We start from the raw sequence: 23,408 nt of genomic DNA, 5'->3' as shown, positions 1-23,408 counted from the left end.
ATAGTTGTATGGACAATTCCCATGCTTTAGCAGCTGCCCACATTGTCTTTTGTCCAGCATGCCACAGCTTCTGATGTAACTAGCAGGTGATGTTCTCAGAGGGTGAAACATCAATCCATTGGACTCAAGCCATTTTGTTGGCTTCATCATTTCCCAGTGACTGTAGAGACTGGTGGCCAGAAATGTGGTAGACATGTATGGTCCTGTGTTTAACCACATTCCATATGTCTAACCACATATCTCTGCCCCAGACTGGTCAGGCATGAATAGTTCAGTCCAGAAGAGTGAGCCCCTGGAACACAGCCCAGCTGTCTGTGTAGATATTCAGTATACCATCACCTTGTTCTTTGATTATAACCATCCGCATGACTTGGCAGTTCAGTCCATTAGTTTCTCTTACCATCCCCTTCTTCAAACCAGATTGTTTCAGTGGAGGGATGGTATGCCACTGCTCTCCACTTGCTTGGGTTACCCTTGCTGGACCCATCCGTATACCAGGCATCTTCAGGAATGGAATATTTCCCTTCCTGAAAAAGAAGCATTGTATAGTTTGGGCCAATTCTGCCTTAGGAAGGTGGGTCAGATCTCCCACCACCAAACTGGCAAAGTCATTTTAACTTCAGCTGTTTGAGTTACTGGTTCTTGCTGTGTGTAATGCGGAGTAGGTGGCCAATAACTTTTTAAATCTTACTATACCTCCTTTCTGCTCAGTTCCAGACCAGAGACCAGAACCCAATTGGGGTTCAGAAGGAATTCTGGCTCTGCCCCTCAGCCAAGCCCATCCTGAGTTACATGGACAGCTAGTTTAGCTGGAAGGGTAGGACTGAATATATCCAGAGTGGGGCCTGTTTAACAGCTAGTTCTGTGTGCTGGAAGGCCTCTTGTTCTGTTCTCCTCCAGTCCTATTTTTGGCCTTTATTTATGTGTCAGTATAAAGGCCTCAGCAGCTGTGGTAAGTGGGGTATAAAGGAACACCAGTAGTCCAATATACCCCAAAATTCTTGCAGCTGCCTTGGCACTACAGGGACTGGGAATGCCAGAACCTTGCCTACTATTGTACTGGGTAGTACTTTGGTCATTCCCAACAAGACTGCACCAAAGAAGGCAGACAAAGAAGGATGATGCCTTCTTAGTGTCTGCAGGGCAGTTGGTGCTTTGGTGTAGAAAAGGTGAATTCAGAAATGAGAAGAACTTCAGGTTCTGTCAGGGTGTTTTGGCCAGTGTGAATTTATTTATTTTTTTCTCCCAAGGAGCTTTTCCCAAACTTAAACTGGTTTCCATGTCTTTGTAGCACCTGTCTCACCTTTTCAGATCAGCTGTCCTGAGTATTTGGAAGCTCTACTGGCTGCAAGCAGGAGCAGTCTGATTGCAGTAAAGCAAAAGGAAGATGTTATCATCAAGATTAGGGTGTTTTCTTACACTCAATAGTCAGTCTTTGGGAAGGTAGACAGCCAGAGACCAGAGAGGCACTACTATAGGCAGCATTTTCCAGGTTTTGTGACATGTAGGTTTGTTCACTAAGGAATAGGGGAAAGAAGTGAAAATGTAAGTTCAGAAAGTAACTGCCAAATGGAAATCATTTTTCATCCAGTAAAAGGTATAAAATTAGCTGTTCGTTTTGTAGGTCTAAACATTTTTATGGAAGAGAGAGCTGATATTTCTTCAGGTGAACACATTTGGTCAATCTCCCTGTCTTTATTCCTATAAATAAATAAATAAATAAATAAATAAATAAGGAACAAATGTTGTAACTTTATTTTGCTTCTTAATTTCATCCATATTCCAGGTAACTATAAAAGGTTTTTCAAAATTATTTTATTTCACCAGACAGTTGTTTGAAATAGTTGTAATCTTGAAAGAGAGAGGTGCTTGTCTGTATTCAAGACTGCAAACCTGCTGACCTTGCTAACTGAAATATCTGTTTTGGTCCTTTACCTCTGTAGAGTCTATGGCACTGTGAGGAGATACAGAAAGATTAAAATGCTCAGGTTACTGTCAGCTGCAGGACTTACCCAGTGTGATGCTTCTGCCCACTGAAGACAAGGCTACAGATACATTAAATGCTTTTCCAACAGTTTCTTCAGACCTCATGAAGCCAACTTTTCGTCTTAAAATTAGTACTAAGTAATTCTAGTACTAACTAGAAGTTTTTTCTGTTGTTGTTGTTTTTTAAAAAAAGAGCGTGTGCCATATATTGTGTAGCTAAATTGTGTGGAAGTGAGGACCATTCCTGTGAGTTAATCGTGAAGTGAGGATCATTATTAAGCTTCAGCTTAGTAACCCAACTATCATTCTGTATGTGTATTTATTTCCTTCTCTCTTTCTCTCTAATTAATGCCTTTGCTCTGTGCTGGGCAGGAGGTGTTCTGCCATCTGAAGTGCTAATTTTCTAGTGGAACATTCTGGTTCTCTGTCACCACCAGAGGAGCTTCAGTAGACGTCAGTAGCAAAAGGCTTAGTGAAACTTCTTCCTCCCTGTAGCTGACCCAGTTTCTCCCCCAAAGAGATGGAAGACTTCAAACCACTGTGTGCAGTTTTTTCCATTTTCTCTGTTCCTTTCTGCCTGACTGCAGATATTCCAAAAAGATGAAGCAGGATGTTTTGTTCCTTTGGGTGACCCAAGTGTTTCCAGGATCTTCAGCATGAAGTTTCTTTCTAAAATGATGCATGGTTTGTCAGGGTAAGAGCTCAAAACCTAGGAAAGTTGTGTTAATGTATTTAAAGTACTCAGGCACATCTTCACACATGTACATCTGCACAACTACAAAAAATAAAAGTCTGGAGTTTGTTCAGGGACTGCTTTACCAGTAAATAAGACTCCAGGAGAGCAGATACTTTAATTAACCATGCAGGGGTCTGCTTTACTTATTAGTAGTTATAGTGTCATCAGATTTTCTTTCTGATTTATTCCCCATACCACAGAATGGTGTTACATCACAAGAAAAGTAAGTAGCACTGGGTAACTTTGGATTAACGATAGAACTGAACAGATATGCCAGAGCAGTTTTTTTTAAGGTGACAGCACAGTTTTTGCTGTTGTTGTGTTTTGTTTTTTTTAATTATAAACTGCCTAAGTGTGGTGTGTTATTTTTTCTTCTACAACTCCATAAAAACAAGGCATATTTACCACTCCACACTGCATTTTTAAAGTAAGTGAAGTCTTCAAGATGTTTTAAATTTAATGAGGTGTTTGTTAGTGTTGAATATTTGAAAATAGCACTGTTTATTGTGTTAAACTGGGCCTAATAGATGGGTTTCCTGGTGGGTATGACTTACAGAAGAAACTGTAAAACCACAATGTAGTTGTAGAGCAAGTATGTCTTATTCGGCCAGCAGGGCACAGGGAGGATAACTCCTTCCTAGCCTACACACCGAATGCAGGTAAACATGCCTATTTCTAGAGGGAATACATGCATATTCATGGTACAAGGAGTGGTTATTGTCACCTCCTGATCTGGCGACAAGTCAAGGCTGCCATGTGAAAGTACCATGCCTCTGTGCACAGGGAACAGGCAGGACTCACACACAGTGTGTAACGCCAAAAATACCAGTTTAATGCCTCGCAACAAACCCTAAATAGTGTTACAGGTGACCGCCCCTATCAGATACTCGTGACCTCCCTGACTCCAGCCCTGGTGCACGCAGGCACCACCTGCCCAATACCCAACATCTCCCCCCTCTTTATCATCTGCAGCCCCTGTAAAGGTTCCCCTGCATACTCCCTGTTACCCCAAAGGTGATTTGCACATTTAAGGCTATTCCGCAAATGAATCAATCATTAAACATATGCGAAAAACAATGAAACTGTCATAATAACATACCAAAGAGATGCAGCTGCAGTGACTACAAACCTGAAAGCACACAACAGCAATCTGCCTAAAAATTGTGAAATGCTGTATGGCAACACTTAGTCAACTTGTAGAGAACGGTGCATTCAAGTTCAAGATAGCAGCGCAGTACACAATGGAGTTACAAGTTGTCCAAGTTCAATGTAACCGTATTGTACAGACTCTTCATGGCATTCCAGTTCAGTCCAGTGTGCATTATAAATGTTACACTGCATAACCAAATAACAAGACAAAAACATACTAGTTGTGCAGAATCGTTCCAAATGTCCACTGCTGAGGGATTATCCAGGAACAAGGTCTCCCTCGCTCATGAACTATCAGTCTGGCATGAAGGCTGGATTCCCAGTTCGTACCTTCAGGCACATTGGGAGCAACGCTGTCTCATGTGCCATTACCAGCAAGCTGCTGGCCGGTGTTGACATCAAATCACTGGCTGCACTGGAGACATTAACCAAGGAGACGTTGACCAAAACCAGTGCTGAAATGTTCAGATCCTCACAGTGCACAGGATGGCTCATTGTTTGGTGCCAGCTTAACGCAATGTGCTGGCAGCCAGCAGGGCCCACTTGGGGTCCCGACACAGGCGTATCCCCTGCCCATGACGAGGAGTAGGGTCTGGGAGCCATGGCCCTGCGTCAGGTCTGATCAGGACCTGACCTATTGGTGTCCATTCGGTCAGCTGATGGTCTCCCATCTGTACTTAGGGACATGATTTAGTGGGCAACAGTACTGATAGGTGTACAGTACTTCATTATCTTAGAGGTCTTTTTCAACTTTAATGATTCTACGATTCCATAATTGTTCAAATAGTTTTCTGGTATGATATACTAGGATGATGTTTGAGGGAACATGTAGGTACATGACTTGCCTTATGGAGCTGGGGAGATGTGTAAACACCTTGCCAGAGTGCAGCAGAGAAGAGACACGGTTTGTTTGCCTGTGACATTACTTTGTGTCATCTGCTCTTTTAATATTCTTGTAACTGTCTCCTGTTCTCTTGAGAGATTAATGCTTCTGTTCCTTCAACTCTTGAAAAAATAAAGTGAAGATTGAGTTTTTCATTTCATTGCTCATTTCTTTATTTTCAGATTCTTGCCTGATTACATCAGTGGTGACTTTGATTCTATCCAGCCTGAAGTCAAGGAGTACTACAAGCTTAAGGTAAAGCAATACTGCTTGGATGTGCTTGTGCATGTTAGAGTGTTGTAGGATCCAACCCCCTAGTTCTCCCCTTGGTTACTGGGTGTTTTTAGCTCCCTTTGGTGTCTTTAGGTCTTTCGATGTGAAGTAAGTTACAGGCTTAGATGTTGTGCTCTGCCTCTCACTGTAGTGATGCTTAAAGTAAAAATAGAAGCTGCATTACTGCCTGACTCCTGTGTTAGATGTAGTTTCATAGCACCAGCTCAAGAAATAGAAGGTGTATTACCGGAGATTATAGCAACAAGAAACTATGGTAAAACTTCCTGAAAAATATGTGACTTCCTTTGCCCTGTGTAGATACAGAGCAAAAAAGACTTTCACACAACAACAAATTTATTTTTCCCTTTAAGTATGTGCCTAGATAAACATCTTCAGGTAGTTCGGTTTTCCTGAAATAACAAGAATGTTCTGTTGTCATTTGTTAATGCTCCTGCTCCCACTTGCTGAACTACCTCTCCTATCTCAGCATGCAGAAGGCTGATTTGACTGCTCCTGAGCTTCCTGTCACATGCAACTGTCTTGAACTGCTGTCAGGCCATGGTTATCAGTGATGTGCACTGTAGCTACAACTTGAGCTTTATCAGCATTCGTACTGCATTCGCAGGATATTTTGTGCTGTTGCATTGATTTTCCATATATACCTAATGTAACTTATTCTCAACTGTTAAACAAAATAAAAGGGGATGGAGTGCCAGATGGAGGGTGGAATACTCCTTTGCATGTGTATAACTAATTCATGATGGCCAACAAAAACGAGCTTAGAGAGAAAGGGAAGGTCTAACTGGTAGCAGTTTGAGTGTGAATGGAGTGAAAGTGAGGGAAACAGAAAGTGCCAAGAGGTGTTCATCCTTTGCAATCCCCTGTGCCTTACAGTGTGATGCACAGTGAGAAATTATGCCCACTCTTCGTTCTACTCTTTCTGACTTACTTGCTGTATGTCCAGCTGCCAGGTGAATGACGAGTGGTGCTGAAGCTTCCTTTGGTATTTCAATTGCAGTGGTTTAATTTATATGAGGAAATAAGATAATATTTTTTCTTTGTGTTTGTGAAGCTGAAAGTACATTTCCTTTTGTATTTTTGATAAATGCACTGCATAGTTCTGTGAAGTTTTATCTATGCAAAGGAGTGGCAGTGACTTATTGACAGAAATTAAAGCATCATAACTTATTTTATCTGAGGACAGCAAACCAAAGGTTAAGAGATGCTACTTTTTCACAGTAAAGCTTATGGATTTTGATTATTGAGTTATATTCATGTATGAGCATTTGTGTCAAATAGACTTGTGTCAAATAGACTTGCTGTCATGGAGTTATCTGAGTCCATGACAAGGGGCAAAAAGCCCAGGGGAAAAAAACAAAACAAAAAAAAAAAAACCAAACAAACAAAGGAGAGAGGAAATCTACACTCCTTTCTTTCAGCTTATAAACTGACCTTGCACTCTGGGAGAGAGGGACAGCAGAAAGGGGGTAGAAAGATAGCAGATGGGTCTAACAAAAAACCAAAAACAACTGCAATGATCTGAGGAGGAACAGTAATTTACTAAATCTAACAAAATCAAATAAAATGAGTGAGACAAGAGTGGGAAATGAGAGAATAGTGAATGAAGTAGTCTTACTCAAGTAGACTGCAAGGAAAGTATGTTTTCTCTGCAGCAAACTGAGAGAATGGGCCGAGCCGTTTGTGTCCTTCCAGGAGCTCCACCTTTCTTCCTCTGCCCACAAGGTCCTCTGGGAATGCCACCCCTCCCCTCCCATCTGAAGACCCAAAATGGCCATAAAAGGCAGTAAATGGAACCAGAACATTAACTCTTTAACTGCCATTGTTTTTCATGATGTTGTGACGTGGAATACTCGCAACAAAAAAAATCACAAACCCACAAGTGCTGAGTAACCAGGGGGAATGTTAAACCCTGTGCATGAAACTAACTAGGATTCTGTAAAGCAGACATAGGTACTTTAAGCAGTTGTATCATCATGGTGAAATAATTACAGGTCTGACTTCCCCGTCACACCAGCTTCATGACAGGATGTTGCTATAAGACTCAGAAGGTATTCTGCCTCATTGAAGTGATCAATGTGTTAGCAGACCTATGCCATTGCAGAAAACATGGCTTACATATTCCCAAAGACAAAGGAAGGGATATCTTTAAGCCAATTCTTCTGATGTGCTTAGTGTGCCCCGGTGGCGCAAGTGGTAGGAATGCCGCGTTGCAACACCGAAGGCCTGGGGTTCGAATCCCCCCTGTGGCACAAGTGGTAGAAGTGCCACTATGCTACACAGGAGGCTCGAATCCCGGGGGGCTGGACTCGATGATCTCTAACGTCCCTTCCAACCCGCACGAGACTATGATACTATGATATGATCAAGGATTAGATGACAAGTGTTTCCATTTTCCTTTAACAAGGATTATCACCATTGTGTCAGGGAACTTTATTTAAATAAAGTCTATTAAATGGATTCATTTGTTCATCTCCGTTAGGCTTGGCATGCCATAGTAAGTGAAGGGATGGAAATGACCCTGCATTGCAGAGAGAACTTGTGGTAATACTTGTGTTGCTGCACACTCATCTAGTTCTTGCTTTAGCTGTATGTCTCTATTATTGAAACCTTTTAAAGCATCACTTGGTGATCAAGCAGCCATTTGTATTGCTGTGTCTCAAAGAAGACTCAGTTTTGGAAGGTTTTTAAATCAAAGACATTACCTAAAATTATGGTAAATCTATACTGATGCATGTAAATGGAAGGTTGAATGCAGTGCCTTGTGAAATTCAGATTGGGCAGTTTAATGAGAATTCGGTTAAGCTTTTCTACCAAGCAAATTGCATGTGCTTTAGAAGGATTCTGTAGATGTAGTAGTCGCTACTTCAGATCTGTAATTAAATGCTGTGAATATATTTACACTTGCACTCTTTTTCCTATTGTCATTGTTTTTTAAACCCCTCAGAACTACTGATATTTACAGGCAGTTCCGTAGCTGTAGCATTTTCTCTTTTTTTCTATCACATTTCTAAGATCAATGGCTATGAAAATGCTTAATAGACAAGGTATAAACATTGCCCTTCTGTTTTATGATTATCTATATTTCTGAATTGTATTTGTATGGCAGTGCTGGTACATCTATAGCTAATATGCTGCCTTGCTTAAATGCAGGTTTTGATGTCATGCACTCTGCTGACTTTCTGAAGCCTTGTAGTAGTTTTGAAAGTTGATCTTCCTCAGTTATATTACTTAAAGGTATTGTTTTTCTGTTCCTAGGTTTCAAAAGTCTGATATTTTGGGGGCTCTTGCTATTTGCAGTCATGAATAAGTATTTGAAGCTCTGCTTTTCTGCTTCAATTTTGCTGTATTCCTCTAGTGTGCTCAGCAGAGCTCAGCAAAGAGGCTCGGCAAGCTGACTCTGCAGGAAGTTTTCATGAAATACAGAGTCTCAGGGCCAGTGCATTAGTTTGTGTTCTGGTGTATTGTCGGATTCCTTTGTTTGAAGAAGCTGAGATGATCTTTGAATAAAACATAAATGAGGGTTGCTCAAATCAAATAGATTTGGAGGTATAATTGGAGATAGAAACAGTCCCCAATATGATTAAATTAATTAAAAGAAAATTTGGAGATCTCAGGATAGAGGAAAATAAAGAAAGGAAACTGAGAAAAAGGTAAGAAGTCTTTTAAAAGGTGAAGAGAGTAAGCAATTTCAGGGAGAAATATAAGGGTTATGGCAGCAGAGGAAAGGGAAGACAACTGGACTGAAATTACTTCAGATATGACTCCTTTGTTTCTGTAGCTATTAAAAGATCATCCACATATTGTAATAATACCCCTGCATCAGATGGGCGCTCCCACTGCTCCAAGTCCTTTGCCAACTGATTCCCAAATATCATAGGACTGTTCTTAAATCCTTGTGGAAGCACAGTCCATGTAAGCTGTGATTTTCATCCTGTACTCAGATTTTCCCATTCAAAAGCAAATAACAGCTGGCTTTCCATGGCTAGTGGCAAGCAGAAAAAGCATCCTTCAAATCCAAGACAGTAAACCATGTATTAGTTCAGTGGATAATTTGGTGAGCAGAGTATATGGATTAGCTACCAGAGGGTATAAGTCCTCTGTTATTTTATTGATTGCCCTTAGGTCTTGGACAATTCTATAATAATTTCCATCAAGCTTTCTTACTGGTAATATTGGCATGTTATATTTTGCCTCACATTCTACCAGCAGGCCATGACATTAATGTTTTAGAAAAATATGCCTTTTCTGGTTGACCTGAGGCCCCTTTTACCACTACAGAATTTTCATTTAATGGCATCAAAATTCATTTAAAACAGCTCCAGAACTCCTCCTGGGCTCCAACGACCATGCCCTGGTTGAGTTTGTGATCTCAAGCGATGTGGGCCTGGCAAAGAGCAGGACCAGGATGCTGAACTTTAGAAGAGCAGACTTCAAGCTACTCAATGGATTGCTGGCCAAGATCCCCTGGCACACTGCCCTCGAAGACAAGGATGTTGAGGAGAGCTGGCTGCTCTTCAAGGATGCCCTCCTGGAAGCAAAAGAGGTCTCCATTCCCCTGAATAAGAAAGTGGGCAGGAGAGGTAGAAAACCGGCATGGCTCAGCAAGGACCTGCTGAGAGAACTGAGGGTGAAGAAAGGGGTGTACAAGCTCCAATAATAATAAAAATATAAATAACCAAAACCAGGTTCTCATGCTGAGAACTTGAGGCTGAGAGGGACTGACACCACCAGTCAATCTCCCTCTCACACTCTTTTATAGTCCTCAGCCTCTCCACTTCCTCCTTCAGGTCAACTACGAGGCTGAGCAAGTAGTTCACCTGGTCGCAGCGAACACAATCACTGCCTCCCTCACCCAGCACTGCAAGGGCCAGGCTCTGGCACTCAGTACAGCCAGAGACCTGCACACCAGCATCTTGGGTTGGGGGCTCAGTCTGAGTTTCCTCAGACATTTTGGCAGCAGCCTTCCTATAAGGCATGTGCAGGACGTCAGTCTGGGTCTCTGCAGTCTTCTTGGTTGCTGCCTCCCGTTTCTGTGAGATCGGGACCCTTGTCTTGGCCTCCTCAGTATTTCTGGCAGCAGCCTTTCCCTCGCTTTATTTTAACCAATGGATCCACTAGGGTAGATTCCCCAGGTTCACATCAATCCCTTTCCACCAGGGCTTGGATCTTAACCCGGCCTCCCTCCCTTTTCTGACCCTTCTGTGGGCATTCTTTTTTCAATGTCCTTTTTCCTACAGATGGCACGCTGGTCTTTCTCAAGCGGTCTCCTTATTCCCCTTGCCTCACCTCCTGCAATGCTGTTAATCTGAAGTGCCATTCAGGGGCCACTTTTCCCCATCTTCTAACTCATACAATAACCACCACTGATTACAGTACTTTATCAGAGTCTTTTTACTCAGACTACCCCCTGGTCCTCCTGCAATTTCTTGCCAGTGTGCTAAAATACACCTGAGGGGTGTTTTCTCAGGTACGTCCTTTCCTTGCAAACTCCACATTTTACTCCTCTGTTGGTTCACTATCCTCTAGGAGTCCCCACAGATAAGTCCTATTACTTTAAAATTTCTCCAAAACAGTCCCCAAAATTCGTTGCACCTGCACTCTGGGCACAAATGACACCAACAACCTTAATATCTTTCCATACAGACTAAACAAATTATCACATATACAGGACAACACTCATTAGTTCTGTGAAAACGACACCGTTCCTCTGGTCTGTCACTATAATTTATAACATATACTCTTCCATTCTCATTCCACTCCAAATAATTCATTTACTCATATAACACACACAATCACTTCAGTTCCTCCCTAAAACACGCCAACCATTTCTCTTACGGGAGAACCAACTTACAAGGCAAGAACTCCAACTCACTCACACTTGTATGCAAACTATTATGAGTATTAGCAGCAGTTTTATATATCATAAGTAAACAAACAATCAGACAAGAATATACTTCATACTCTCAATCACACACACTGCTGGCTTCACACTTCACACTTCACTAAGTCAGAGTTCTGGACGCCTTTTCAAGCGCTTTGATAGCAATTACTCAAATACACGGTACCTGGCCATAAACAATAGATGGTAATAGCAGCAATAACAACTTTATAATTTTCACTGATGATAACAGTAATAACACAACCTTATCCCATACACATACCTTTCCGCCAATGGATGGTCCTTGTCTGCTCCCGCAGTGATCAGGTGAGGAAGAGGAGTCCTTCCAATAAATCCCAGGCCACACCAAAGGCGTCCCCTCTCTCAACCAGTCTCACAGCCAAACAGAAGTGGTCCCATCTGGGTCACCAAAATTGTCCTGTGGAATCAGACTCTAAACTAGGCTATAAAGCAAGTATGTGTTTATTCAGTGCTGGGCACATGGGGGATCCTCCTATCAGCGAGCAGAGCTCGCTGGGTGCAGACAATGGAGTTAAAAGGCATGGAGAGCGGTGGGGAGATGCTGCCTCTTTCAAGTGCCTCTATACCAACGTGCGAAGCATGGGGAATAAGCAGGAAGAATTGGAGTTCTGCGTGCGGTCACGTGGCCATGATCTCATTGCGATCACGGAGACGTGGTGGGACAGCTCGCATGACTGGAATGTTGTCATGGAGGGCTATGTGCTTTTTAGGAAAGATCGGCTGGCAAGGCGGGGTGGTGGAGTTGCTCTTTATGTGAGAGAGCAGCTAGAATGTATTGAACTCCAGCTAGGGGAGAGTGATGTAGAAGTTGAGAGCTTGTGGGTGAGAATCAAGGGCCAGGCTGGCAAAGGGGACACTGTTGTGGGTGTGTACTACAGGCCTCCTGATCAGGAGGAGGAGGTTGGACTCGATGATCTCTAGAGGTCCCTTCCAACCCCTACAATTCTGTGATTCTGTGATCATACTTAATCTTCATGTGAAAGCCTACTTACCCGATTCCTGATTTCAGAAGGTCAGCTTTTGCCTGGGCAGGGTACTAATGATCACAGGGGGACCATATCCCTTCTGTCATCTAATCAAGCACAAGTGTGTCTTTTGGGACTATTTATTACCATAGTTTCCTGTTGGAAATTCTAATGGGGCAGTAGTGGGAACTTTTCTTCAGTCATGCAAACATGCTCACTGTTCTTTATTTGTCACAGGTTTTAAGAGCATGTGAATGTACTTAACAAGGCTTAGCATGCTTGTCATACAAGCTGAAGTGTGTTCCTGTTCTGGCATTGACAGTTGCTTACACAAAGAGATGTTTTAGAAATGATCTTTTCTTTGATAAAATTGCATTCTCAATGTCTTGAGTATATCTCAGGCTGGAAGTAGGGCATGTGCTGTGAGGAAACGAAATCTCACAGGTCAACTCCCATTTTATTCTCCTAATGGTCCATTAAATGGGAGTGATAGTAGGGGGGATTCTGAAACTCTTTGATGTATTTTTCCATGATGAAAGCTCCATTACTGTCCCTAAAGAATTCATCTCCTACTGGACCTTGAAAAACTGTAGTTTAGTCTGAGAGGCAGGGTATTGTAAGGGAATTTTTGTCAACAATATCAGAATCTACTCTCATGTGCTCCAGTAGTTGTACATAGAACTCATCTGAATTGATCTTGGAAAGGGGATTGGAGAAGTCTTCACATGCTCTTTACAGTCTACGTCTTCTTGAATCCAGGCAGTCATGGATTCAGACATGTATCCTGTTATTATCTGCCAAGTTTACTGCTTTGAACAGGGACATACATATAAGGCGCAGAGGTTATGAGGCATTTTAGTGGTCATGTAGGTGATTCTCCTTGGATTGTGTCCTACTGTACAAAATACTGGATAGCTCTGCGTAACATATTTTTTGTAAGTGCAGACCTGAAGCTCAAGTAAATACATACGTAGAGAAATGAAGTGACATGAGGAAAAGAATAATTGCTTTTGACATTTTGGACAAGTTCTTCTTGAACTTGGTTTTATAAAGTCTGAAAAAAGGAGGTAATGGATGACAACTAAGTAATGCAGTGGTAATTCAGAGTTCCCTGTGGCAGGAGTAAAGCAGTGGAGCGGGAGAGAGGCCAACGCAGAATAAGTGGATAGATTAAGGAAGAAGGTACTAGAAAAGGTTTAAGGAACCTTCAGGAGCACTATTTGTTGCTCGTGTGATGCACTTTATGTGGTGACTCTAGATACTTTGGAGAACTAGGGTAAATGAGATTTGCTCTGATAAATATTAAAAAATAGTAATAATTAATTGTAAAGATGAACAGTCCATAAAGCATATTACTGGTGCTTACAGTGACTCTTGTTTAATTAGACAGACTTTCAGAAGAATTGCACAGAAGGAAATGCTAGCAACAATGACTTCCTGCTCTGTTATCTGTCCATAGAAACTTCACTTATTCCCAGAGAAAGCCCTCCCAAATTGCTTTCTTTTTCCTTTTCCTTTTCCTTTTCCTTTTCCTTTTCCTTTTCCTTTTCCTTTTCCTTTTCCTTTTCTTTTTCCTTTTCCTTTTCCTTTTCCTTTTCCTTTTCCTTTTCCTTTTCCTTTTCCTTTTCCTTTTCCTTTTTCCTTTGTCCTTTTCCTTTCTTTCCTTCCCCTTCCCCTTTCCTTTCTCCTTCCCCTTCTCCTTTCCCTTCCCCTCCTCTCCCTCTCTCTCCCTCCCCTCTCCCTTCCCTTCCCCTTCTCCTTCCCTTCCCCTCCCACTCCTTCCCTTCCCTTCCCCTCCGCCTCGCCTTTACCCCTTCCCCTTCCCCTCCCGGCTCTCTCTTCCCCTTCACCGCCTTCCCCTTCCCCTTTCCCCTTCCCCTTCCCCTTCCCTCTTCCCTTCCTCCTCCCCTTCCCTTCCCCTTCCCCTTCCCTTCCCACTTCCCGTCCCCTTCCTCTTTCCCTTCCCTGGGCAGCAAATGTGAGGAAACAAGAGGTCCATTGTCCATTTTGGCAGGTAATTCAGTTTTTGAAGTTGCTCATTAGCCAATTCTGAGAGTATCAGTTTTGGAAACATACAGTGTCCTCCACATAGCTTTCAGCAGTGAAATTATTACAAGTGTGGTCAGCATACTGAGGGAGGTGTTCCTACCCCTCTACTCTGTGCTAGTGTGACCTCCCATGGTGTACTGTGCCTTGATGTGTGAAGTCCTCAGTAACATGAGAGACGTGGACCTATTAGACTGTCCAAACAAAGGCATCCTAGGCATGGAACAACTTCCTACAAGGACAGGCTGAGTGAGCTGGGACTGATTGGTCTGTAGAAGAGGCGGCTCTGGGGACACCTGATAGCAGCCCTTCAATATCTAAAGAGAGGACAGACTCTTTAGCAGGATCTGTGGTGATACGATAAGAGGAAATGGTTTCAAACTAAAAAAAAGTGAGATTTAGATTGTATATAAGGAAGATTTTTATTTATTTATTTATTTATTTATTTATTTTCATTAAGTGTGGTGTTGCACTGGAAAAGATAGCTCAGAAAGTGATGTAGGCCTCATCCCTGGAGACTTTTAAGGTGAGACTGGACCAGTCTCTGAGTATCTGATCTAGCTGTAGATGTCCATGTTTATTGCAATGGAATTGGATTAGATGATCCGACTCAAGATTCTATGATTTGATGATTTTAAGAAATAAAAATAGAGAGACACACAGTATTAAATTTGATTTCACTAAATATATGTATTTATTTTGAAAAGTAAACTTAATAATAATGAAAATTGTGACACTTCATTTCGAAATACCTCAATTTAGTTTGAAATCATTCAAATTACTGAAAGTCTAAAGGGAACAGACAGTGCTGGCAACATCACTGGCCGAGCTTGGAGCTAGTGTATGGTAAAGTAGCTTTTGGTAGGGGTCTGTATCATACAGATACAAAATTTCTTTATTATTATTTTAAGTCATTTGACTTTAGTTCAATGCTTAGGCTTGAACAAAGGAGAATGGTTTATGTTCTCCTTCAGTGTATGAATAAAAATGAGGTATGAGTTGATGAGAACTACTGTTCATAAACTGTGGAATGGCTTGGTGATGAGAAATTACCAGTATTCTCTCCAGCTACTGAGTTTAACCACATGCATCCAGTAAATCAGTTCATTTTTAAATGCAGATCGATGTCTCTGTAACATGTAAGACTGCTTTAGTTACTAAAGAATAAAGATACAACTTTGGGTAGAGTGTGTAATGGAGAGAAGTAGGTACAATTTAGTGTGGATTGGAGCTGTACATAACCCAGGTTATGTACAACATTGGTTGATGTACATAACCCAGCTAGAAAATGGGATAAGATCAGTGAAGTGTAACTGAAATGCTCTGTTTAGTAATGTGCAAGAACCTTGTCAGCTAAAGAGAAGAACTAAAACAACTGTCATTGATGGGGATGAGGGACTTATTTTAATATAAAGCTTCCCCCCACCAGTATGGCACACTGGTGTCCATACTGCACCCCTTAATCACTTCAGAGGCTGTTATCCAACAGGCTGCCCAATTGGTGGCTGATCTGGGGGAGATGGGCCAGGCGCAATATCCAAATGTTGGAAGGAACAGAGGTCCTCCCCATAACTAAAACCAGGAGTCCCACTTCACAGACTCCTCAGGACCCATATAGGTATCATGAAAACAAATGTTTAATGACTTAATCCAGACAGGGATTCACTTTGCAAAAATGGATTGCCAGTCATGTCCTCCTTCAGCTTTGGAGACAGCTGAAGGATAATCAGAAATTTCAGTATCACCCCAAAAAACCTGGGATGAGAACTATTGATAGTTCAGCATGGAACAGCAGATTTCCCAGCTCCCAGTAAAAGGAAAGGCCTACTCAAGTGACCCAGGTTACTATTCCAGAGCCACCTGAGGAAAAAGAATTGGTAATTGCACAGTTACTTGCGTGATGGAGGATGCCAGCGCCCCAGTAACTAGGGCCTCCAGATGGGACCAGAGACCATATGTTGAGCTGACAAGTTTTTGGTCCCAAAAGAATATACAAAGGGTTATGGTGTTGTTTGACATAGATGCAGAAACATCAATTATTTATGGGCATCTGACTAAATTTAACGGGGGTAGAGTGATGATGGGTGGCTCTGGGGCACATACCATTCCAGTGGTTGAAATTGGGGATTGGGCATCTCCTGCCCTGGGAATATAAAGTGTCTATTGCCCCAGTCCCAGAGTACAGTTTGGGCACTGACATTTTATGGGGTTTGACTCTCCGGACAATTGTAGCGGAGTTCAGACTTCAACAAGGGTGTATTAGTGTCTTGGTGGTGCAGGTAATATTGAGAGACCATGTGAAGCATAAGCCTATTTGTCTGCCAGTACCGTGCTGGGTTACTGATGTGAGACAGTATCAACTCCTAGGGGGGGCAAGATGAGATATCGTGGACATAGTTCTTATAATTCTTCCATATGGCCAGTGCAGAAGTCGGGTGGAATATGGAGAATGATGGTGGACTATAGAGAGTTGAATGAGGTCACGCCACGTATTCATGCAGCCATACCCAATATCGCCTCCCTAATGGACATGTCAAGGGACTGGTGATGCACTGGAACAGGTTGCCCAGAGAGGTTGTAGATGCCCCATCCCTGGAGACATTCTAGGGCAGGCTGGATATGACTCTGGGCAGCCTGGTTTAGTGGTTGGCAACTCTGCCCGTGGCAGGGGGGTTGAAACTAGATGACCTTTAAGGTCCTTTTCAACCTAGACATTCTATGATTTTACAGTTCTATGATATTACACTCACTGCAAGGAGACTGTTCTATAATCATTCTAAATTAACAACTTCACATTTTGGGAAACTTGAGCACCTTTGTATACATACATTTATGCATATTTCAGCATAAGTAGCAAAAATGTAGTAACTGTAGCACCAGAGTGAGGATCTTTTTCTTGACCTTGATCCTCGAAGTTCCATATAACCTTGAGCTTTCCACATCTGAAATTGTCTATCCAACAGAACACTGTAGAACAGGCTTGTCCAACCCACATCCCAAAAACTGCCTGTGGGTCAGAACAGCTAATAATACAACCCCACAATATCATAATTTTTTAACATTAATATGTGATTTTTGATGTTGTTTTGTGCGCCTTTTGTGTCTGCCACACACATACTGTTGAATTTCAGCAGAGAGAGCATTAGTTCTCAAAACTGAAAGATGTAGTAAGTTTATTTTTCTCTCTGTGTTTTGCTGTTTATTCACTAGGGATGTGAGTTAATTGAGACCATGGATCAAGATTTAACAGACTTCACCAAGTGCCTTCAGATACTCCAGAAAAAGATAGAGGAGAAGGGCCTCCAGGTAAAGACACATCTTTGCCTCTTCTTGTTTATATCTACTCTTCATCTCAACATACTTAGATTTCTATCTTTTAAGTTTGCAGGTGAGGTGAAGCAATATTTTCAGTAGCCACTCCGAGGTTTTGCTGTATTATCTGCAGACCTTGTAAACACTGATGCTTCTACTGAATAGAATTACTGAGTCTGTCAATGCACAAGTGTTGGTTTTCCTAAAAGGCTGCTTCTATTGGTTTCTGTTAATGAACAACTCAAAATGCAGAACAGCTGTTGTGGTTGGTGTTCAAAGTAAGAGCCGTACTTTAGAAAGTAAATACGTTTCAAGTCTTAATAGATAGATAATAGATAATAGATAATAGATAATAGATAATAGATAATAGATAATAGATAATAGATAATAATAGATAATAGTCTCGTGCGGGTTGGAAGGGACCTTAGAGATCATCGAGTCCAACCCCCGGGATTTGAGCCTCTGTGTAGTCTTGGCATGCTGAGCCTTAGCGTCCACATCTCCTTGATCTCCTCCCAAAGATGAGATGGGAAAGAGAACCTTATTCTATCAGCATTACGTATGATGAGCAATATCTCTTTCTGCAAAAAGCTCCCCTGAAATCCAAAAGAACCTTTGCAGAGAAAGCAATGCGCTAAACTTAATAAGAGTCACTTGGAGCTGTGAGCTGTTCCTTTCACTTGAAATGCATATAAGGCTCCACTTCCTCTCCCCTATCATAGCTTGGTTTCAAAAGCCCTCCTGTTTCAATTCTCTGAGATGCAAAATTACAATTTTTCAAGAATACCCAACAGGATTATCTGATGGCAGTTATGCTCTTGGAATTGCTGCCCATGGAGTGTTCCTTCATAAGGGCTGAGCTCTTTCTCCTTCTCTCTCTGCCTCTAAATGAAGGGTTGAGAGGAAGCAACTGCTGCATGCTCTTGCCAACTTTGAGGACAAGAGGCTTTTAAGAAAATGAATGCAAGAGCACAAATTGGAAGGGCATGCATACCTCATCCTTTCCCATTTGCATTGTAGCAAGACAGGAAAGCTCACCAGCAGTTTGAGATCTCGTTTCCAACAGGGCACCAAGAGATGGAAATGTCAATACCACTCACTTCTTCTTTTATCCTTTCTTCAAGATGATGCATAATTACCCATGTTTTGCAGAAGCTGTTTTGAAATGTCTGAATCTTCTAAATGAGGTGTATCTGTGGAACCCTTCAGAGTGCTGCTGCACAGTGTCCAGTACACACTGTAAATCATTAGGGTTTTTTTCCACCATTAGTACAGACAAAGATGGGAGAGTTTCTCAGGCACCTCTCTGAAGTTACTGAACCAGTTTTTCCTCAGCTGAGACACAGACCTGTAGGAAGAAGAGAGATTTTCTCATACTGTCAAAATACACTAGCCACTTCATCCACCACTGGTCTTTTGTTATCTTTCCAGATCACTTATGCCAAGATGCTGGCATACAATGATGGATAGGCTCCATAAAACTCTTTGCCACAGAGATTGCATGCATTTGACTTTATCCGTATCTTGAGATGGCGTATTATAATCCAAGTTAGTATCATACACAGTCTTTACCATAGGTAATTCCCCTTAAATACTGAATAACTTTCTCCTTGGTTGTCCATTTGCCTAGGTAACATTCCAGATCTTCTTTGAAAGAATATCTTCTCTTTACAGCTGACAAGATTGCTGCCACAGAGTGAAGGATTGTATCCCTTTTCCAGTCACTTTGTCAATGCCACCATCCCTACAAAGACAGACTAGCTGCTTAACTTTGCTACCAATTAAATACAAGCCGTTAGTCCCATTATACTAGCACTGGAGCAGCCAGGTGACAAATGTGATCGCTTTAACAATGACTGTAATCTTTTCATGGATCTCATAGCTCACTTAGTGTTAGGGGACTGTTTCTGTCTCATTTATGAGTTCTGTCTCTCCTTCTTTCTCCCATACTTGTGATGGCCCTTTTTCATCTTCTTCTGTCTTTGTAGGATTTGCTCTTTTAGGAAGAGGGAGGGGGACAAAATGAGGGCCTCTGCGTCTGAGGCGGCAGTTCAAGACTTAAAACAGAGCTTGTTGGGTGGAGACAATGGAGTTCAAGGGCATGGAGAGGGGTGGGGAGATGCTGCTTCTCTCAAATACCTGTATACTAACGCACGAAGCATGGGAAATAAACAGGAAGAATTGGAGTTCTGCGTGCGATCACGTGGCCATGATCTCATTGCGATCATGGAGACGTGGTGGGACAGCTCTCATGACTGGAATGTTCTCATGGAGGGCTATGTGCTTTTTAGGAAAGATCGGCTGGCAAGGCGGGGTGGTGGAGTTGCTCTTTATGTGAGAGAGCAGCTAGAATGTATTGAACTCCACCTAGGGGAGAGTGATGTACAAGTCGAGAGCTTGTGGGTGAGAATCAAGGGCCAGGCTGGCAAAGGGGACACTGTTGTGGGTGTGTACTACAGGCCTCCTGATCAGGAGGAGGAGGTTGATGAGGCCTTCCATAAGCAACTGGAAGTAGCGGCACACTCCCAGGCACTGGTACTTATGGGGGATTTCAATTATCCAGATATTTGCTGGACGACCAACATGGCCAGGCATGTGCAGTCCAGACAATTCTTGCAGTGCATTGAAGATAACTTCCTGATGCAGGTGGTAGAGGAACCGACGCGGGGTGGGGTGTTGCTGGACCTTATTCTCACCAAAAAGGAAGGACTTGTTAAGGAAGTAACAGTCAGGGACAGCTTGGGATGTAGTGACCATGAGATGGTGGAGTTTGAGATCCTGAGTGGAGGAAGCAAAACAAAAAGTAGGATTGCTACCCTGGACTTTAGGAGAACCAACTTTGATCTCCTTCGGGACCTACTTGGGGCTATCCCGTGGGCCAGGGTGCTAGAAGGCAAGGGGGCCTGTGAGAGATGGTTAGCGTTTAAACGGCTCTTCTACCAAGCTCAGTATCGGTGCGTCCCTGTGACTAAAAAATCGGGAAAAGGTGCAAGGAGATCTGTGTGGATGAGTAAGGAGCTCATGTGCAAGCTCCGCAGAAAGAAGAAAGTACATGGTATGTGGAAGAAGGGTCTAACCACTTGGGAACAATACAAGAATGTAGTCAGGGACTGCAGAGATGTGACCAGGAAGGCCAAAGCCCACCTGGAATTGAATCTAGCTAAGGAGATAAAGAATAATAAAAAAAGCTTTATAAAATACATTAACAGCAAAAGGAAGGCTAGGGAGAATGTGGGCCCCATACTAAGTGAGGGGGGCGCTCTGGTAACAGTGGATGCTGAGAAGGTGGAAATACTGAACGCCTTCTTTGCTTCGGTTTTTAGTGAAAAGGCTCTCCCTCAGGAATCCCAGACCCTGGAGGTTGATGAGTGAGTCCAGGGAATGGGAGATTTCCCTTTAGTCAGGGAAGAGGTGGTCCGTGAGTGCCTAGGAAACATTAAGATCCATAAATCCATGGGACCTGATGGGGTGCATCCGTGGGTGCTGAGAGAGCTGGCGGAGGTCGTTGCTGAACCGCTCTCTGTAATCTTTCAGAGGTCTTGGAGAACTGGGGAGGTGCCTGAAGACTGGAGGGCGGCCAATGTCACTCCAGTCTTCAAAAAGGGCAAGAAGGAAGACCCGGGTAACTATAGGCCAGTCAGCCTCACCTCTGTCCCAGGGAAGGTGATGGAACAGCTTGTGATGGATGCCATCTCCAGACAACTGGGTGATAAGGAGGTTATCATGAGTACTCAGCATGGGTTCACCAAGGGGAGGTCGTGCTCGACCAACCTGGTGGCCTTTTATGAAGATGTCACTAGATGGGTGAACAGGAGGAGGGCGGTAGATGTAGTCTACCTTGATTTCAGTAAGGCTTTTGATTCTGTACCCCATGACATCCTTATAACAAAGCTGAGGAAGTATGGGATAGATGAGTGGGCAGTGAAGTGGGTTGAGAATTGGCTGACTGACAGAGCGCAGAGGGTTGTCGTTGGCGGTGCGGTGTCTGGCTGGAGGCCTGTAACTAGCAGCGTGCCCCAGGGGTCTGTACTGGGTCCGGTCTTGTTCAACATCTTCATCAACGACCTTGATGAGGGGATAGTGACCACCCTCAGCAAGTTTGCTAATGACACGAAGTTGGGAGGATTGGCTGACACACCTGAAGGCTGTGCTGCCATTCAGCAAGACCTGGACAGGCTGGAGAGCTGGGCAGTAAGAAACCAAATGAGATTTAACAAAAGCAAGTGTAGAGTCTTGCACCTGGGTAGAAATAATTGCATGCACCAGTACAGGCGGGGGATGACCTGCTGGAGGGGAGCTCTGCTGAGAGGGACCTGGGCATCCTGGTGGACGACAGATTAACCATGAGCCAGCAGTGTGCCCTGGCCAAAAAGGCCAATGGCATATTGGGGTGCATTAAAAAGAGCGTGGCCAGCAGGTCAAAGGAGGTGATCCTCCCCTGTACTCTGCCCTGGTGAGGCCTCATCTGGAATATTATGTCCAGTTCTGGGCTCCCCAGTACAAAAAAGACAGGGATCTCTTGGAAAGAGTCCAGCGGAGGGCCACTAAGATGGTGAAGGGCCTGGAGCATCTCCCCTATGAGGAGAGACTAAGCAAACTGGGTCTGTTTAGCCTTGAGAAAAGAAGGCTGAGAGGGGACTTGATCCTGGTTTATAAATACCTGAGGTGTGGGAGCCATAGTGGCAAGGCTGGTCTCTTTTCAGTAGTGCGTGGGGACAGGACTAGGGGTAATGGGATAAAAGTACAGCATAGGAGGTTCTGCACGAATGTGCACAAGAACTTCTTTACAGTGAGGGTGACGGAACTGGAACAGGCTGCCCAGGGAGGTGGTGGAGTCTCCTTCTCTCGAGATATTCAAGACCTGCCTGGACGCCTACCTGTGTGACATGGTGTCGGGAGCCTGCTTTGGCAGGGGGGTTGGACTCGATGATCTCTAGAGGTCCCTTCCAACCCCTACTATTCTGTGATTCTGTGATTCTCCTTACGAAATGATCTGATTTTTCTAGCCACTTCTTCCTTTTGCTTATAGGGACAATTTGCTGGCACTGGTTAGTTCTCTGGTGGGACTGTGGGTCTTGTAACAGGGACTGGAGCAATCACAGTGCCTGTCACAGGGACTGGAGTAACCTCAGGTTGGGTCTCAAGGGTTGGGGCAACCACAGGGCCCATCAGAAAGGTTAGAGCAATCACTGGGCCCAGTTCCTATTGTTGCAACCACAGGACCCATTTCAGGGGCTGGAGCAGACATGAGATCTGTTGCAGGGTAACCCTTGCAACATCTGCAAGAGTTGAATCAACCACACGTGGTTTGGGGTCTAGAAGTGGAGAGAGGAGTTGTTCACCTACATTCGCATTTATAATTTGAAATACAAACTTACATGTTACAATGTGGATTTTTTTTCTCCTTCAGGAAAAAAAAAATATCATAAAAGCTTTCAGCTTAGAATATTATCTAGGTGGAATATGTTTTCCTGGTTCCAGGTGAATGAAGTTATATTTCTGCAGCTTTGATTTTTACCTGCTGTCTTATTGTCATGGTTTTGTAATTTTATAATTTTGCTATCAGTATTCCACATCATATCATCATGTAAAGTATGGATACTTCTATTGAATGTGCAGTCCACAGAAGAAGACTACATATCCCAGAGAACAACAGGGGTAATGATAAGTCACGGGACCAGGACGCTATATAATCTCGTTCCCAGGCTGGAGGGCCCTCCTTCTTCTCTCGAACTTCTCGGAGAGTGGGAAGCGTTCCAGCCGTGTCGCCTAGAGTTCACAGTAGGCCTCTCGGTTTTCGAGGACTCTCTCTCTGTTTCGTTCGATTTGTTAGCCTCAATTATATTATATTGTGTTATCTTGTATTTCGATATCATATTTAGTAAAATAAGTTTTTCCTCCTTAGATTGCCGCTGTTTTTATCCCATTCCCCTTTTTCCCCCTCCTTTCTGGGCCCCGGGGGGGGCCCACGGGGTGGCTTCCCCTGTCACGGGCATAGGTAAATCTAAGTAACCCGTGACAGATTTTTTGGTGGAGAATGCAGGCATAGAGCTTTTTAGCTTTTAGAACGACTCTCTCTTTGCTCTTATAGAGGTTTGTTAGCTTCGTTACGGGAGT

General features: G+C 43.2%; 1 protein-coding gene across 5 annotated transcripts in view; it reads left to right on the top strand.

Annotated features, from left to right (window-relative positions):
* The window catches only part of TPK1 (thiamin pyrophosphokinase 1), a 96,655-nt gene that overhangs the window by 27,323 nt on the left and 45,924 nt on the right, over positions 1-23,408 (top strand). For 4 of the 5 annotated variants that reach the window (XM_015854987.2, XM_015854985.2, XM_032443014.1 and 1 more), the window contains exons 4-5: positions 4,937-5,009; positions 17,190-17,285. In XM_015854987.2, coding sequence (XP_015710473.1) covers positions 4,937-5,009; positions 17,190-17,285 — 169 coding nt within the window. The remainder of the gene's footprint in view (positions 1-4,936; positions 5,010-17,189; positions 17,286-23,408) is intronic. The other variant, XM_032443015.1, reaches the window with a different exon arrangement.

The sequence above is a fragment of the Coturnix japonica genome, chromosome 2 (assembly GCF_001577835.2).
Source record: "Coturnix japonica isolate 7356 chromosome 2, Coturnix japonica 2.1, whole genome shotgun sequence".
Lineage (NCBI taxonomy): Eukaryota > Metazoa > Chordata > Aves > Galliformes > Phasianidae > Coturnix > Coturnix japonica.
This window is presented reverse-complemented; position numbering and strand designations above follow the sequence as displayed.